Raw genomic sequence first — 18,913 nt, 5'->3', positions numbered from 1 at the left:
CCTCAGACCTGTTTGATGGTCATCCACAATTCTTTATCCATTTTGTCTCTTTCACATGTGAATGTTCTGCTGACTACACTAAACTGTTCTGTGAAGGCAGGAATAATCCAGTCCAGATACTTCAGGTACATTTTATTGGTCTTTGTTCAAGTATATGCAGAAGAGCTAAAGGACAGAGTAACATATCTCTTGTGACTCCCACAACAGTGATGACAGCATAGTTTATTGTATCAGAATACATTAGATTTCAGAGTTCACATGATCCACCAGTAGTACAAGAGGTTATGTCCAAATCTTTGCAAGACAGTTGACACAATAGCGTTGTTCGGTCAGGGTCTGCTTACTTGGATGCTTGCCAAGCTTGTTGGTCAGAGTTCTCACCTCCTGTGCTTGTCCAAATATATTTGTGCTATGCTAAAACTGTTCATTAGAGTTCACCTATTACTTGTACTGGCACAGACATGCCTATGCAATATTAATCCCTTCAGCACAGCTGGTAAGGAGACTAAAAGACCGATCACCAGTGCATGTATTGTGAAAGTTCTGAAAGTGTGTCTTTTGGTGGACACAACACCCATGGAACTCTGGGATGTTAAAACTGTTTTTGAATAGGTCTCCAGGCATAACTTCTCCATCCATAAAACAAATGAAACTCTATCTGGCAAGAACAGAATTTTATGTATCTTTGTACCTGAGATTAATGTCTTATACAGTGAAAGGCCTACTGAAGACGTCTCAGAGACCTATCTTTATTGTAATCAGCTATTTAAAATTTATTTATTTAGTTTCCACACTAGAATTTGCCTATTACTTCATGTGACATCTATATTAATTTTAGTTTTGACTGTTAATACTAAAAGGTTTAAGAAGTGGAATTTTGTCCATGAGGTATTTCCTTTGGGGTCATTTAGAAAGTTTGATTCTTTCACAGTATTGCTCTCAAAAATCGTTGCATTGTTAGTGACAATCTTTTTGGCTGAAATCAACCTAACTCAAATTGAAAACTCAGTACAGAATGTTAGGTGGAAATCTAATATTGGCTCCACTAAAATGCATCTAACTCTAAATTAAGGGGAGCCTTCTAGCAACTGTTTGGTTGTGTAAATTTGTTTAAACTGTTACTATTCTAACAAGAACTAAATTGGAATTTTGCCATTAGGTGATACTCTAATTGCTGTGAATGATGTGGAAGTGACTACTGAGAACATTGAGCGGGTTTTATCATGTATTCCAGGTCCAATGCAGGTATGTTTATGATCTATCTCATTTATGTTGAAATAAAGTACTTTGTCATGGAAACTATTTAGCGTTATTTCCCATTTGGTTTCAACAACCCATTATGATTAAATGTTTGTCTTCACAAAATTGTTGGAAATCTGTTGAATTGGACTGACCATTATGTAACCTGTCTTTTTTCATTACATTGAAATCATTGGAATGAAAGTTAGGCAAGTGATCCAATCAGCCAGATTTTGGCTAATTGTGAAATCAGACCTAAAGTTACCTAAAAGACATTTTATAATTGTGATACCGGCATTTTGAGAAAGTTGTTTCATTTATTTATTATTGTGGTGTTCCCTGCAGCCTTCTTGCTTTGCTATTTAATGTAATAATTATTTCTAATGAATTTAATGGTTTTTGCTGGGCAACCATTAAAGCTAGTCCGAATAGTGGTAAAATGTTGATTATGTAAGAGTAGAGGCTCAGGTCTTCTGATCAGGATCAGAAGTCCATTTCTGACCCTGATCAAACAAAAACATGCATCCTTGATTTTGGAGATCTCCATGTAAACTTGCAGGCCACAAGCCTTGCAGCTGAAGGAGTCTAGTCCAGGCCATGAGGCCATGCAGCCAGTAACGGAATGGATTGACTTTGATACCTCACATTTTTAAAAAAAACAGCTGCTGTATTCTAAGATTTAAAGCTTAACAGTTCAGATTTTGTTGCATGAGACCTCTAGCAGCACCTTTTGTCAATTAGACTTGCCCTTGCATTTGAATAGGTTACAGAAAGAGCTAAATGATAATGTTGCAGCAAGTTAAACAGCTATCTAGACCCTAAATGAACAGGCCAAGGATCTATGCATTTCCTTAACCAACCTCATTTGTGGATCAAAAAATAAGCAGGGGAATAGCAGAGAACCAAATTTAAATTAGCTGTAAGTTAGACGGGTGAATTTAATGTCGTCAGCTACAGAAAGAGAAGTAGAGAAGAGAAAAAGGATAATTACCTGGTACTTATGTGGCGTGAATGAAAATGGTATTTGCCATTTATCATCCCAAGCATGGATGTTGTGCAAGCATATAGATATGGATTGCTTCAGTATCTGAGGAGTCACAAATGGTGCTGAACACAGTGTAATCATCAGTGAGCATCCCCATTTTTGACATCATGGAGTGAGTTATTAATGAAGCAATTGAAGATGGTTGTGCCTAGGACTCTACCTTGAAAAGCTGTAGTGATACCCTAGGGCTAAGATGATTGTCCTTGAACGGCCCAAACCCATCTTCATTTATACCAGGTATTACTCCAACCAATGGAGAGATTTCCCCATCCTCTTTACTCCACTTTTGCTAGGATACTTTAAAAATTGCTCTTTCGTGAACTCAGTAAAGCCAATTAAGTGGCCTCTTATTGGTACAAGAGACATTGGGTAACTGTATTTTTACTACAGGGAGCCGCCTTCACTGAGGAGATTAGAAAGAGGGGAGCTGATTCACCCTTCCTCACCTGGTCATGAGACTACTATATTTGAATAGTTTGCATTTTACTGCCTTTATGGTTCATTGCAGTGGCACACCAATGCTGTGTTCCATCCCAGATTTACCATTTAATTTTGAAAATAAGTAGCAACACCATGTAATGGGGCAAGTAATTGATGATTTGAACACATGTATGATTTGAGTAAATTATGCTTCTATATTGGTTTCATGATGAATTCCTTAACAAGAAGAACAACTGTTCAGTTGGTACAGAATTGCTATGGCACAGAAGGAAGCCATTCAGCCCATTGTGCATGCACCTGCTCTTCAAAAAAGCATTATTACCTAATGCCAATCTCCAGCTTTTTCCTGTACTTCTGCACACTGTTCCCAACCAAATAATCATCGAATGCCCCCTCGAATGGCTCAAATGAATCTGGTTTCATCACATTTTCAGGCAGTGCATTCCATACCTTAACTACTTGCTGTGTAAAATAAATTTCTCATATCACTCTTGCTTATTTTGCACCTCACTTTAAATCTATGCCCCTCATTGTTGTTCTTTTTCCAAGCACAAGCAGCTTTTCCTTACCTACTCTGTCTACCCTACTCATGATTTTGGAAACCTCATTCAAATTTCCTTTTAGCTTTCTTTTTCTCCACGGAGAACTGTCACAACTTCTTCAATCTGTATTCATAACTGAAGTTTCTCATTCCTGGAACCATTCTTGTAAATTGTTTCTGCAGTCTCTCCAGTACATTTACATCTTTTGTATCATGTGGCACCCGTAATGGACACAGTTCTCCAGGTGAAGTCAAGTAAATATTTTATGCAAGTTCAACATCACTTCCTTTCTCTATGCCCGTATTAATAAAGCTGATGATACTGTATGCTTTATTAATTGCTCTCTCCATCTGTCCTGCCACCTTAATTATCTGTATGCATACACACACAGGTCTGTCTGCTCTTGCACCCCCTATTTTATATTGCCTATTGGTGTTCCTATTGCAGCAAAATGTCAGATTATGCAAGGAACCAAATTTCTAGTTCAGTGTGTTTGTTTATAGCTTCTGTTTCCTATGTAATTTTACCCTTTTTATTCCTTAGCTCTAGCCAAAATGATTCTGTTCTTGAATCTCTGGCACATCCTCTTTCTCCAACACTGCAATATACTCCTTAACCAATATTACTACCCCTCCTCCTTTTTCTATCTTTCCTGAAGAACTTACACCCAGGAATATTTAAAACCCAATCATTTCCTTCCAGGAGCCCAGGTCTGTTATTGTCACAACATCATATTTCTGCATTGACATCTGTAACTCCCCAACTTTATTGGCTATACATGTACATACATTAACTGTGTTATGACTTCATTTTTTTCACCTTTACTGTGACTTCACCAATTAATTTGCTTTCCTCAATGCTCATGCCAACTTTATCCCCAAGTATTTAGCGAACCCCAGTGTTCTCGAGTATTCGCTCTTCTCTGTTAAGTTAAATTTAAAACCGTTTTGTCACAAACCAGGGATAGCCAACAAAACTAAGTCAGCCGGACTATCATTGAATTTGCAAAATAATAAAATTAAAATATTCAGTAACCCTCCAAGTCGACCAATGGTTCCTAATCAGACTTCACCAGTAACAGACCTTGGGCACCAACTTTATAACTTAAATTAAAAAGTAACAATTTATTATTGATAATGCAACTTTAGCAGAACAAAGATAAACAAGGTAATCTAATTAATATCTGTGATCCAATGCCCAATCTTTGTTGATCGTAACTCTCACTTTTACTCAGAAAGAAGAGATAATTAAAGGATAAATTATAAGGAAAGTAACATAATTGTAATTTGCCAGTTCATTATACAGCTTCCTGCAATGGATACCAGCCCTTCATGAAATCATTGGACAAAGGATTGTTCACAAGTAGGTAGAACTGTATATCTTATTTGAATCCCAAAGTCATAGGTTAATGCAAACAGCTTCAGCAGACTCTTAGAAATATTTTCTTATTTCTTACAGATTGAGATTCTTTTCTCAAACCAGTCAACAATTTGATAACTGATGAAAATGCAACTTTAAAAAAAAAAGGTTTTGTGATTTACACACGAAAGAAGTGAAGCTATCACTGTATTCTAACAGATGAAAGGCTTAACAGACAATCAATTTTTCAATGTATAATTTCAGTTACATCACACTGCAAATTGTTGCTATAAATTCTGTGTTACGATTGAGCCCTCCACTATCACCTGATGAAGGAGCGTCGCTCCGAAAGCTAGTGTGCTTCCAATTAAACCTGTTGGACTATAACCTGGTGTTGTGTGATTTTTAACTTTGTACACCCCAGTCCAACACCAGCATCTCCTAATCGAGAAAACTAGAAAGAGAGACAGTGAAACATACCAGCAGTCTCTAGAAATTCATTTTTTTAAAAAGCACTCTCCCTCCTGCTAAAACCTAATCAAAACTGGTTCTCTCTTTTTCTTTTCGGTTTCTGTGGTTGACTGTTTAACACTGGTCCCCCTTTGATTGATTGACTGATTCAACATCCAACCAGCTGCCAGCCCTGATTAGTTAGTGGATAGGACAGGCTTTCTGTGGCCATCAACATAACTCCAGGATGTTATGTTGCCTCACTGCTGTATGGGTCAAGGATATGTCAGAGCAGCTGCAGAACATCCTTCTGGGAGAGAGTGAACATAGATACCAAAGATTTGGGTAAGAAGGGGGATATGGCCCAGCAATCAGAGTTTAAGGAACTAGGTAGAAAGCTAGCTAGCAGAACCTTAAATGTAGTAATTCCTGGATTACTTACTATGTGCAAGTGAATACAGAACCAGGAGATGAATTGAACCAGCCACCTTGTGCCTCTTGCAAACCACTGGAAGTATCAGAGAAGAATGACCAAGAAGCAACTTTCTGACCAGTACAACGATCATAAGAATTATCTCAAGACGACTCAGTTGCCTTCCTAGTCTTTTCCATTGCCCACAACATCATTTTTTTCTGCCTGCATCTGCCTTTATGCCTATGAAGAAAAGTTTATAGGATATTAGAATTTCAACTGGTAGAGTTAGATGTTGATAGGTCAAAATTGTTTACCTGTATCTTGAGCCTATTCACTTGAAATAACTACTTGTTTAGTACAGAGTCAATCTGGATATGAAAATAAGGTAACTTCTATAAAATGTTTAACCCTGTGACGACTCTGGAAGTAGCAGGGCTTGATTTCCAGCATGGTATCGCTTCACAATGCACTGTAATATATACAGAACTACTCTAAAACCACAGATGTTCTCAAATTATGACAGATGACCTTTAAAGCACCAAGAACTTAACTGTAGTTTTTTTAAATTGGATTTAATGGGAAAATCTATTCATTTAAATGGTTTACTTAAAGTTACTCTTTTCAGGAATGCAACTACAACTTTAAATGAGGAACTACTGTATTACTGGGTTAGCTTTTTGACTATGCTGATCTTGGGTTTGATCCTTTCCATGTATTGTATCATTGATTTCCCACAAAAAACATTGCATTGGATCTTTGCAATGTGATTGATGTCTATCTCAATCTTTTATATGTGTGCAAGTGATGTCTTCCATAAAATCATTTGACTAGGTTTCTGAGTGGTATCATTTTAACATCATAGAACTTTAAGTGAAGAAACCATTGAACCAATCATGACAATGCCATCTCTTCCTGAATATAATCAAAAGCTAACCTTCTGACTTCTTGTCTCTGTATCTTCTGCTTAATTATTTCTAATATTTCTCTTCAAACGTGCAATACCATTGCCTCCATTTGTCCAGCAGCTTTCTACAGAAAGAAGTTTCTTCTAACTACTTACCTCACTGACCTAGTGACCAGAGTAAATTGAAAATCAATGTTTTGATTGCTGACTAGAAGAAATACTATTTCATTTTTCACTTTATGCAAAATCTTTATACATTTTTCTGTTTTAAAAGATGATCTTGTCAACTTTGTTGGCTGAAGGAGTGCACCATTGCTCTAGTCACATTTTTCCCAGGATTGCAGCTGTTGACACCATCACTGTTTTTCTTTTTTTTCTAACTTTAGGTTGCAATTGCAATTGAGAGTTGAATATAAACCTTTGAACTGTAGTTCATTTTAAAAAGAGTCAAAGACTGATGTTTGTTGTTAGGAATTGGCCTAGAAAGATCATGCAGGTTAATTATTGTTTTAAGGACACTGACAATTCAGCATTGAGATCTTGTTATGCTCAGGGACTGGCAGCTGGTTGGATGTTGAATTAGTCAGTCAGAAGAGGATGGGTGCTGACCAGTCACCCAGAGAGCACATTGAAAAAGGAAGTGAAAAGGAAAAGTGATTTGACTTTGTCTGGGTTTTTGAGCAGGAGGCAGTTTTGCTTTAGAAGCTGCTGGACTAGAAAGCTGATTTTTCGGTTTTGCTGTCTGTAGTTACTATCCAGTTATTGACTTGTTGAAAGTTCTGAGAAAAAAACTCAGTCTGTAATAAATAAGTAAAAATCTTCAGAGGTCTGTGGAATCTGCTTGTGTTGACAGGTGACATTGAAATTCAAGTAAGATGCACAGTATTTTGTATCTGGATTACAACTCATTGTCAAAAGATTTCATGAAGGCCTGGTATTCATTGAAACAGTTATTGACAAATTACTATTCTTTTATTTTCTTTTTTAAATTAGCCCTTAAATGTGTATATCTGTCTGTCTGTCACTGTGAGAGTTGAGGGGTCTGTATTCAATGAAGATTGGACTTCGATCAAAGATATTAATTAGATTATCTTGTACTTTGTGTTCTGCTGAAGTTACATTATTAATAATAAATTGTTAATTCTGTTTAAGGTGTAAACTTGATGTCTAAGATCCTTTATTTATGAAGTTTGGTTATGAATATTGAGCAACTTTGAAGGTGATTAATTTCACTGTTGCAAATCTGTTGATAGGGAGGCTAATTTAGATTGGTTTGCTATTCCCGTAATAGAATGCTAAATAAAAATATCTTCTCCAGCTACCAAAGTAACCTATCCACAAGTTTAGACAAAAGATCTATTAAGCACGTTTTGTAATAAACACTATTTTCACCAAAACAAAACTTATTCAATAAAGAGGCAATAATTCCTGAGTATATGCGATGAATAAAATGGAAGTATAGAAGTATTTCTTTCAAAATATCCCCAAAATTCATGTCCAGGCACACACACATTGAATGTGCATGCACACAGTCTTGAAGAAAACATTTCTTTGCAGAGATTAGCATTCTGAAACCAAATAAACACTGTGGCCAATGGGTTAAAAACAAAATGATACAGTGAAGGATGTTCTGGTTTCTGTTGTGACTAATGTGGTCAAGTTACTAATCATCCACTGGTGTCTCTGAAGTCTTGCAGACTCTGCTGAGTCACAAAATATATATCTTGAATTGTTCATTCAGTCACTTTTCTCTCTGATTTTTTTTCTTTATTATGTTCCATCCAACCAGCTTATTTTCAGAAGGCTTTCCTCCTACTCAGCTTGCTCTTTAAACCAGATAGAACAAGAAGTTGTCCAAACAGGTTACTGTTCAGAACAGCCCTAGCAGAGTTAACAGCTAAGGATGCAGCTATCATCACTGGGGAGCCTTGTTTTTGTAAAAAAAAAACTCTAACATCCACTGTGAGCTTTCAATTACCCCTTTTAAAGAAACCCATCCAAATAGATTCTCAAAACTTGAAAGAAATTCCTTTCCCCACAGACCTTCAAAATGTAAGTCTTAAAAAAGCATTTTCATAATTCCAGCAGCTCTGTTATCGCTTGTAGAAGCATTGAAAGAATTATGACACATAAGGAGGATAATGGCTCATCTCTTTTCTCCCCATAATTGTAACTTCCCATTTTGCATTACCCTGGTGAATGTATATTGTCTGCTTAAGTTAGGTAGTGGTTCATGCTTGGTCAGTGGTTAGAGACAGAACTGAAAATGTGTTGCTGGAAAAGCGCAGCAGGTCAGGCAGCATCCAAGGAGCAGGAGAATCGACATTTCGGGCATGAGCCCTTCTTCAGGAAAGTGTGATAGTAAGTAAGGTAGTTAAACCTAAGTGTACTGCTGGAGGAGCCTTGGCCTTTGTCCCAAACTTGTTCTTGATATGTATGATGAGTGTAAAATGGATAGAGTAAATGTACAAACTTTCCATGACACTATGGTACAGAAGATCCCAGGTGCCAGTCAGTCCACTTTAGAGAGCTATTCATTATTGAACCAAAGTATACATCTGCAGTAAACCAATGTTTGTAATGCTTTGCAATGTCACTTAATGTCATAAAAATGAATAAATGTTTAAAATTTGAATATTTTGTTTTGACCCTTCCACCACACATTCATGCTATTCTTGAATGTTGGTGAGCATTTTCAGTATTTGCTGTTGTGGCATTCAAAGAACAAGATTAAATAAATGCAGTTGAGGTAAATTGTTTGATTACAAAATATAAAATCCCACAAAATCCTTGCTAACTTTCTGAATTGTTGCTTGGAATGGGTTGATATTCTTACATACTTACTAACTGTGCCTGTGGAAAATCAGTTTATATCTTTATAATGCATGTTACTTTTGTTTTCAAAATTACCTTAGAATTTCTGTCTTTTTCTATAACCCCTGCTGGGATTTTAGATTACTTACAGTGTGGAAACAGGCCCTTCGGCCCAACAAGTCCACACCAACCCTCTGAAGAGCAACCCACCCAGACCCATTCCCCTACATTTACCCTTTCACCTAACACTACGGGCAATTTAGCATGGCCAATTCACCTAACCTGCACATTTTTGGACTGTGGGAGGAAACTGGAGCACCCAGGGGAAACCCACGCAGACACAGGGAGAATGTGCAAACTCAACACAGACAGTTGCCTGAGGCGGGAATTGAACTGTGAGGCAGCAGTGCTAACCACTGTGCCACCGTGCCGTCCTGGGATGTAAATATCAAATCTGAACCATTGTTTTCTTCAGTTTCCGTATCCTTCATTTTAATATCTTTGCTCATCTGACTCCAGTGTGGTTCTCTCACGCACACTCTATGCCCACCCCACTCTCTTGCTCTCCCCACTCCACTTCCTTTCAAAATGTGGGAACAATTAAGAGAGTAAACTGATAATTCCATGCTTTGGTTTCCATGACACCAGACTCCTGACATAATTGCTCTGCTCAGAACTTGACTGCAGCAGGAGACTCCGAGGAGGACAATGGAAACGCATTAGGGATAACATCAAAATGGCACTGATAAAAGAATCCAGAGAAGAGGTCAAACATCCCTGTCAAATTGTGAGAATCCCTGGCTCATGACCAGAATGGTCCTAAACATCCCACAAGATTTTGTGAGCCGTGGCAAATTCGAAACATCATTAAAAATACACACAAACCTCCAAGCAACTCATCTACCTGCCACTTCAAACAATACCTGATCTTCACATGGCAGAATCTACAGATCACACATTGGACTTAGCAGCCATCTCTAAACCCATCGAACCAATGTGAAGCAAGTCACTTACGATCCTGAGGGACTGCCTAAGGAGAAGAATTCAAAACTTCAGTTAAGAGCTGCGCTTTTCAGGGTAGCAATTTGTAGCTAGCTAACTAGCTGGCGTTCCCTACAGGTATGGCTCCCTGCATGTGAGGGTGTAGAATTTCAGACTTTCCCCTTGTGGGAAATGCTTCTCTCCATTCTGGAAGCATAGAGAAACATTTCAATGTTCTCTAACAGAAGAAGAAATTGTCCATTTTTGTTTTCAAATTGCTGTCCTGAATAGTTTTTAAAGGTCACTGTAGTCATGTTGCACATATTGTTGCTATTCTTAAAAGAAGATCTCAGTACTAGATCAAATTTAGAAAGTTATGTTGAAAGTAAGGCTTATTTGCATCATCATTATTTGGGATGTTAACTTGTTTCCACAGTTCCCAATTATGCTGTCCTTCCATATAACTATCAATGGAATAAAAGATTTAATGATGCAAGATGTGTTAAATTTACAGGAATTACTTTGCTCCCTCCGTTGTCAATGCAGGACCGTGCGACAGATGGTGCTTTTTTTGTTGACCTTTGGAAGGGATTACAATAAAATGATAACCATTATTGCTTCTCATTGATCCTTTTTAATTAGGTGGTTAACTGTGCCATTAACTCCTCCATTGACATTTTAAATACCATTAATTATGTTGATTGTTAAATGCTAAAGTTATTTTTCCTTGCTGCTTGTCTAGCATTAAAGACAATGCATTCAGTGATCAAACATTGCTCCTCTAGAGTTTCAGTACGTCATTTTGTTTCAGCTTTTCTGAAGCTTCTATATCACAGAATTGCTGATGAATCCCTATTCCGTACAAACTGATGAAGTGAAGAGTGGTTTTTAAATTCAGTTTATTAGTTTATTCTTTGAATAGCATTCCACAGTTGTGGGTATTAGTTTGTTTAACTTATTTACTCAAAAGATTACTTTATTCAAAAATTTCTAAAAATACATTTCAGAATGTTTCAAATTGAATATTACAGAGTGCAATACAATTACAGTACTCTTGATAATTATTATTATATATGCATACAGCTTTGAATGCTTTGCTTGGAATTCTCTCGAGCTAACTTTTCGAGAGTCAAACAGTATAGAAACAGGCCTTTCATCTCACCATGTTATGACGAAGCTGCTCCTTTAACAAGGTTATGCTGTCCTTGGCCTTTTTTAAAGAGAGGCTGTAAATGACACAAACTCCCAAAAGTCTGGGGGTTGAAGGGTTTTAGGGACAATTTGTTTATAGATAACAGATACTGCCTCAGGCAGATTGCTTTCAAGTTAGAAATAAACACTTGAACAGTGAAAGGGGTGTGGTCAGTTCTCCAAGCTCAGCTTTGCTCTGGTTTGGTTTGTTTTGTTTTTTAATAGTCGTGTGGAAAGCTGCTAGACCAAAGAAGCAGATCCAGGCTGGTTTTCTCTCCCGCTTTCTCTCTCTCTCTCTCTCTCCTTCACCCCCCCCCCCCCCCCCCGCCCCCCGCTCTCTCTCTCTCTCTCTCTCTGTAAGAACCTGTGTTTCATTTTATCGTTTCTGCCAAAGAATGTTTATGGGGATTGTTGTTATGGGATAGTCTGGGCTTTTGGAGATGTTAAATTATTTGGTATTCTGTTTTCTATTGTTTGTGTTTCATTCAGTAATCTTGTAAATAGATTGTGTTTTGTTTAAAACAAAGTGGTTTGACCAGCAGCATTTCTCCTGGAATATCCGCATTACGCTTGCTTAGAACAACTAGCAAAGTTAGGGTCTAGGCTACCTTCTTGAAGTGTTTTAAGGGGTCTGGCCTGGTCCTTACACTAATCCCATTTCCCTGCACTTGGTCCATAGCCTACTGTGCCTTAGCATTTTAAATGCTCATCCAGATGCTTTTCAAGTGTTGCAAAGCTACCTGCTTCCATAAGCATCTCAGGCAGCACAGTCCATTTTTCTGTCACACTCTGGGTGAAGAAATATTTTTCTTAGATCTCGTCCAAACCACTTGCTCCTCATCTTAAAAGTACGCCGTCTGGTCTTCGACACACCAGCCATAGGGAAAATATTATCACAATATACTCTGTCTATGTCTCTCATAAGAGATACCTCAATCAAATCTCTCAGTCTTCTCTGCTCCAAGGAAAATAAACCCAGCCATCCAGGTCTTTCTTCATAACTGAGACTTTCATCACAGGCAACATCCTAATACATCTCCTCTGCACCCTTCCCAGTGCAATCACATCCATCCAATAGTGTGACAACCTGAACTATTCCATCTGTCGCTGAACCAATGTTTTATAAAGATTTCCTTGCTCCTATATTTTACACCCTGCCATATGCTGCCTTCACCACTCTGTCTACCTACAATAGAGGCATAGACTATATTCAAAATGAGGAAACGCTTCGATAGACTGAAGCACAGAGAGTGTTGGGAGTCCTAATTAAGGATTCTCTTAAGGTTAACATGCAGGTTCAGTTGACAGATAGGAATTTCAAGAGTTCTAGAGCACAAGAGGACGGATGTACTGTTGAGGCTGTGTAACATTCTGGTCAGTCATTTGAAATATTGTGAGCAATTTTGTGCCTTGCATCTCATGATGGATGTGCTGGCATTGGAGGGGGGGGATCCAGAAGATGTTCACAAGAATAATCCAGGAATGAAGGGCTTATCATATGAGGAATGTTGAGAATTCTAGGTCTATACTCTAAGTTTAGAAGGATGAGGGGGAAATTTTGTTGAAACTTAAAGAATACTGAGAGACCTGGATAGATTGGATGTGGAGAAGGTGTCCAAGTGATTGAGTATCTGTAAGACCATGATGGATAGGTTCTTGATTGGTAAAGGATCAATGGTTACAGAGAGAAGGCGTGAGAATGGGATTGAGATACATGTTAGCTATGATCAAACGGGCCTCAGTGTGCCAAATGACTTAGTACTGCTCCTACATTTTATGGTAATTTGGTGTCAAACATGTCTTAAAATATAGATAATGATTGAGCACCACATTGGAGAAACAAATGAGTAGTGCAGCTGCAACGAACGATTAATGTAATATTTCATCTGCTTCTTCAACATAATTGCTATTTCCAACTTGCTTGCTTTGGGTAATTTCAGTTTTTGTGTTGTATAATTTTTAACAGGTGAAATTGACCATTGAAACCTTGCGCCCTGACCCCATAGGAACTAGTCTGTCTTTCACACATCCTACTAAACTGATTCCCACTAATAACAATCTGGTGAAGCTCTTGTGGGGTGAAGACACCAGCGATCTCCAAATGGAAATTGGCAACATTCCTCATGTTGCTATGTATCTAACTTTAAAGCTGGAATCAGAAAGTTCAAAGGAAAAGGTATGTATGAAATGGTTATTTTGGTTAGAATTTTTAAAAATCTGGGGAACTAATTTTATTCAATTGTTTCACTGGTTATAGGAAATACTCATTGGCTAAGTCAGGATATATCTACCACAGTTAGGTGCTAACCAGATATGAATACATGATTGCGTTGCATGCGTTGATACATTATTGGCTGCATTTGAACATTTCAAGTGCAGAAACAATGCTCAGTCATATTTCTTTGAATGAGTGGTTGGGTAAAGTGTTTCTATACATTTGTGAAATTGTATTCCACTGCTGGGTGAGTTTTTATTTAGTAGTTGCTGCAAACTAGTGGAAAAACCTAATAATGACCCAGAATTTACAATCCAAGTTGAGGGCTAGGGTGTTCGCCACTAACCACACAGTAAGTCTTGTTGACAAATCTAGCAATCGCTTTGAGAAATTCACTTCCATCACTGCAAATGATTACACAATGCAGGATTTTTATAGCCTGTCAAATAAAAAGTAAGACGAGTAAAATAAAAGCACGTTCTTTTTTACCAATCCAAGATTGTGTCACACATATGGTGTGAAGGGAGAAGCTAAAATATTCTAGAAAAACAATTTTAAAATTAATTGACAATTTAAAACCTTTTAATTAATCATTTGATGACACTAAATAGTTGTAAGTTTGTTTTTGAAGGCAACTTTTGTTCTTCACCAAATTGAAATGGCATTTCTAACAAGAGCATTGTTGTGGGAAGGTTGAAATGATCACTGATTTCAGTGTTTGCTAACAATGGGGATGGTGCTAGAATGGTAATCACACTGCAGCTAATGTTGGAGCCCAAAGGGACTGACTGCACCTTCAGGATTCTTGTGCTAATTTGCATGTGCTGACATCCTGACATTGTCATTTGTTACAGAGAAAAATAATGGCCAAAGCTAACTGTTAGTTTACAATCTACACCCTCCTGCAAAACTTGATTTTTGTTTTGTAAAGCAAAAGGCTGCCTTTGCACTACTGATAATAATGACATTTTTTTGTAACATCAGACTCTTTTCCAGTACATGTCTTTCTCAATTCATGTTACATTTGACTATTTTAAAAAAGGCGGGATAGTGAAAACAGGGTAGGTCATTTAGGATTGAGTTGAGATATTTCTTCCTTCTGAGTGGTGAGCCTGTGGTATTCTCTGCCACGCAAAGTGTTTGAGGCCAAAAAATTGGATGTTTTCAGAAAGGACTTAGACATAGTTGCTGGGGCTAAAGGAATCAAATGGTATGGGGAGAAAGCAGGAATAGGGAACTGAGTTGTGTGATCAGCCATGATCAATATGAATAGTTGAACAGTCGTGAAAAGCCAAATTGCCTACTCCTGCTACTGTTTTCTATGTTTCTATAATTACAATGGGAAGTTAGAACCCTAAAGTACTGTGGCCCTTTTTTAACCTTTTAATTCCTAAATGTGTTTTTTTTAAAAGAAGATTGATGCAGTTGATGATGGCTGCTGAAAGAAATTCCATATGAAAGAAACTTCAAACTGACTGGACTGTGATCTTTCATGACTACAAGACAATGAGAGGTTGACGACCCATGCAGATGAGGTCTTGAACAACGGACACATTTTGTGTTTTTTCCCTTGGAGAAATATTTAAGAACAAGGGTTAAAAGCCAATTTCAGCTTCACTGGAGCGTACTAGTCAGAATGAATACTCTGCTGTGAAGGTCTCAATCTTAGGACTATCGCTTATTTAATCCCCTGCATTGCAAGAACTCTCTCTAACTCAGAGTTCTTCAAATCAGTTTTAACAAAAAAAGGAATCAGTAGAAAGGAATTTCCACCAGCCCATAAAATCCAGAATCTCAATCATCTGATCAACTGCTAATGCTACCAGTGCTACCCAATAACAGTCTCAACATCATCTTATCATCTCTTCATACATAGTTCAGATCCGTTTTGTACTCCCCTCCAGTTTCTAATCTGTGTTTCCTTAGTATTTCTGCTCGAGCTTAGTAGTTAATAGTGATTTTATTTGTTAATTCAAGAAAGCCTGTTTAAATTGGTTCCTTTTAAAATACAAGTTCATTTGGATCTGGGAGAAAAGTGCCCAGAAGTGAAAGGATCCTTTTTAAATTAACTTTATTGAAACTGTCCAAGGTAATGGTTGAATAAAGAAAGGGAATCAATTCACCCATCTTCAGCTGGGGGCCTAACAGTATCAGGTATCCTGTCTGGGATACCCTCATAGGTTTGGTCGTACTAATTATAAAATATAAGTCTTGCCACCAATGTTTTAGTGCAGCAAAAGAATAAATTGTCAGCACTACACTGAAACTACATCTTGATTCAGTGATCAACATTTTGTAACTTCTGGTGAACCTTGTGAATGCTGTGGTGTGATTTTTCACTGCTCACTGTCAAGTCTTCAGTCTATCCCAGACCTCTGGATTAAAATCTCTGAGCACTTCTGCCCGGCTGCCCAACATGTAGATCCAAAGGAACCAGGATAAAGGTCAGGTGCCTTAGATCTGAACTCAACTCTTGTTCAAAAAATCCAATTCAAGCAAAAAAAAGCACAATACCTACTATCTGTCTGCACCATTTTTCCTTCCCTTTGCACAAAGAGTACCTTGTGGGTAACAGTCATTTATTCTATCATCCTAATAACATTCAATGGACAATATTTGCCATGGAATTGAAGGATCGATTGTATTTATGATTATTTAACTAGCCAGTTATTGTTGTGAATGAGTCATCAACATTTAGTATTTGGCAAACATGGGGAAGATACAAGAAAGGGAAGTGAGAGAGAGAATAATTCTAGTTGACACACTGCTGGAACCTGGCTCAAAAGTGAAATTAATTAGAGATCTGAGAGCACGATTTTCATTTACCACTAAGTGTGAAGAAACCTAAAGTAGAAATAAAATCAAAATCGGTACAAGAAATATACTTAGAAAACCTTTTAATAAATTTTATGAACATTGCATTTTTAAGTGATAACCCTGTATGCATCCTGTGATGAAAAAGCACAATAATCTCTTTGAGTGCCATGTTTGTACAAGTCTAAAACCCTTCTTAGTTTTATCAGCATTCTGGAAGTACCATCACTTATTTGCCAAAGGACTGTTTAATAACTTAATCTGTGCCAAGGCACTGCTGTGTTTAAGCAAAGACTTCCAAAGACATTGTTCACTGTGTGCTGTAGTGGAATTTGGAAGAAGGGGGAGGGGTGATAGTAAGGTGAACTTCACAGGCTTGAAAGAAGTCTCATGATTCTGGTTTGACTACAGTACTTTGTTTTGTTTTTCCACATAGAGTTAAATGTTTTATGTTTTGGGAAAGAATGCCTTACTTCTGCACTTTTCCTTGTATAATGAACCATGCAGGCTTTTTGTTTATTTAGGGCAAAATGACAAATGAAAGCTGGAGTTGCATAACTGATTTCTTATTTTGTTGCACGTTGAAAAGAGCACAGCAAAAGGACAAGAGAGCATGAAGGACCTTTTGACACGTTTTTCCCTCAGTCTGTCTGGGAAAATACGGTTATTCCTCTGAATTGTCTTCCCTTTAACAGCAGATGCTAAGACCTTGTATTTTGTTTACAGTTATGGGCTTTGTAGTGATGAATACTGGTTTGTAAGTAATGAAAGTTAGGAATAAAAGAGATTCTGTGAGGAAGCTATGTGTGCCAATTCAGCTTGTTGCTCTTTTCCGTGACTTTTAATGTATTTATTTTATTGCTGTAAACTTTGAACTAATTTTTCCATCCACAATATATGCATCATGAGAGTTGTGGCGGGAAGGAAAGTGGTGAATCTCTATCCTTGAAATGCTTCTTTTCAAACCATCTCATTAGAATTCAAAGTTTGGTAGAAGATTTGTAGCTCGGGTGCTACATAGGACAAACAGGAAGACAGCTAACGATCCGCATCCATGAACACCAACTAGCCACAAAACGACATGACCAGCTATCCTTAGTAGCCACACACTCAGATGACAAGCAACATGAATTCGACTGGGACAACACTACTATTATAGGACAAGCCAAACAGAGAACAGCTAGGGAATTCCTAGAGGCATGGCACTCATCCACAGATTCAATCAATAAGCACATCGACCTGGACCCAAAATACCGGCCACTGCAGCGGACAGCTGGAACTGACAACCGGAAGTGGCAGATACAAATCACTATAAATGCCGGAGGAAACATCACAGAAGCGCTTCACAGGAGGCTCCTAAGCACTGAGGATGTCACCTAGACAGGGGACGAAACGTCTGCAACACAAATTCCCAGCTCGGCGAACAGAACCACAACATCTCACTAGAATATTTCCTCTGTATTGAGGCATGTGTGATTAATATTAAATAGAGTTAGCATTTGGTATCCAGTATGACTCTTCTTCAGAGGTGAACTGAACAGATGCTGCCAGATGTGCTGAGTTTCTTCAACAGTTTCCACATTTGTTTCTCAATTACTACTCTTACTTTCTGTTTCAAAAACATATTTTCAAAAAATTCTTTCTTTGTATTCAGCCATTCTTCAATCCTTCAGTTGAAAAATACTTTATTGGACATTTTTATTTCAGCGTAACAATTTTAGGGATGAATTGTTTTGAAAATATGTTTTTGAAACAGAAAGTAAGAGTAGTAATTGAGAATCAAATGTGGAAAATGGTGAAGAAATACTGACAGTATCTGTTCAGTTCAGCTCTGAAGAAGTCATACTGGATACCAAATGCTAACTCTATTTCTCTAACACATATACTGCCAGCCCTGCTGAATTTAAGCAACATTTTCTGCATTTATTTTAAATTTCCAGCATCTGCAAATTTTTGCTTTAATTTGAGTGGTTAACAAGAGTCTTTTTACAGTTAAGTTAGCTCTTTGAAAGGCTTTTTTTTAAGGATTTATCACTGTATATGATTATAAGTCTACGCACTACAGCATTTTCATCAATAGATTTAAAATACATTGCTATAGAAACCCTCTCAAGTAACAGCAATAATCCTCTTCCGTATTAAAGCTGGATAAATGAGGTGATTTCATCAAATTCTTCAAAAGTGTTACCTCTGCAAATCAAATATTAAAGATTTAACACTGCTGTCCAGTCTAAGTTCAATAGCTTTAATTTGCTGATCTGGATTAACTACAAGGAAAAGCGTAGTGTGTCTTCTCTAGCTGATTTGTAACATGTTTGATCTCAGCTGTTTGTTTTCCTTGTTCGATTCAGGAATCTCTACCATCATATCATTATCTTTTAATCATTTCAACTTCTGTCCTTATTTCTGGACTAATGGAACAAGAAAAAAGTTAATTTCAGTTATTGAGTCAATCCTTTCCTAACACTGTAAATTGTCTCTTGTGCTGCTGTCTTCAGTGTTA

At 37.5% G+C, this 18,913-nt stretch overlaps 1 protein-coding gene across 4 annotated transcripts in view; it reads left to right on the top strand.

The window, feature by feature from the left end:
- The window catches only part of intu (inturned planar cell polarity protein), a 118,040-nt gene that overhangs the window by 41,923 nt on the left and 57,204 nt on the right, over window positions 1–18,913 (top strand). For 3 of the 4 annotated variants that reach the window (XM_043674187.2, XM_043674186.2, XM_087980090.1), the window contains exons 3-4: window positions 1,160–1,245; window positions 13,348–13,557. In XM_043674187.2, the coding sequence (XP_043530122.1) occupies window positions 1,160–1,245; window positions 13,348–13,557 (296 nt within the window). The remainder of the gene's footprint in view (window positions 1–1,159; window positions 1,246–13,347; window positions 13,558–18,913) is intronic. The other variant, XM_043674188.2, reaches the window with a different exon arrangement.

This window comes from Chiloscyllium plagiosum, unplaced genomic scaffold, assembly GCF_037043375.1.
Source record: "Chiloscyllium plagiosum isolate Xiang-an unplaced genomic scaffold, Cpla_swu_hap1 HiC_scaffold_36, whole genome shotgun sequence".
Classification (NCBI taxonomy): Eukaryota; Metazoa; Chordata; class Chondrichthyes; order Orectolobiformes; family Hemiscylliidae; genus Chiloscyllium; species Chiloscyllium plagiosum.
Note: the sequence above shows the minus strand (reverse complement) of the source record. Positions and strands in the feature narration are given on the sequence as shown.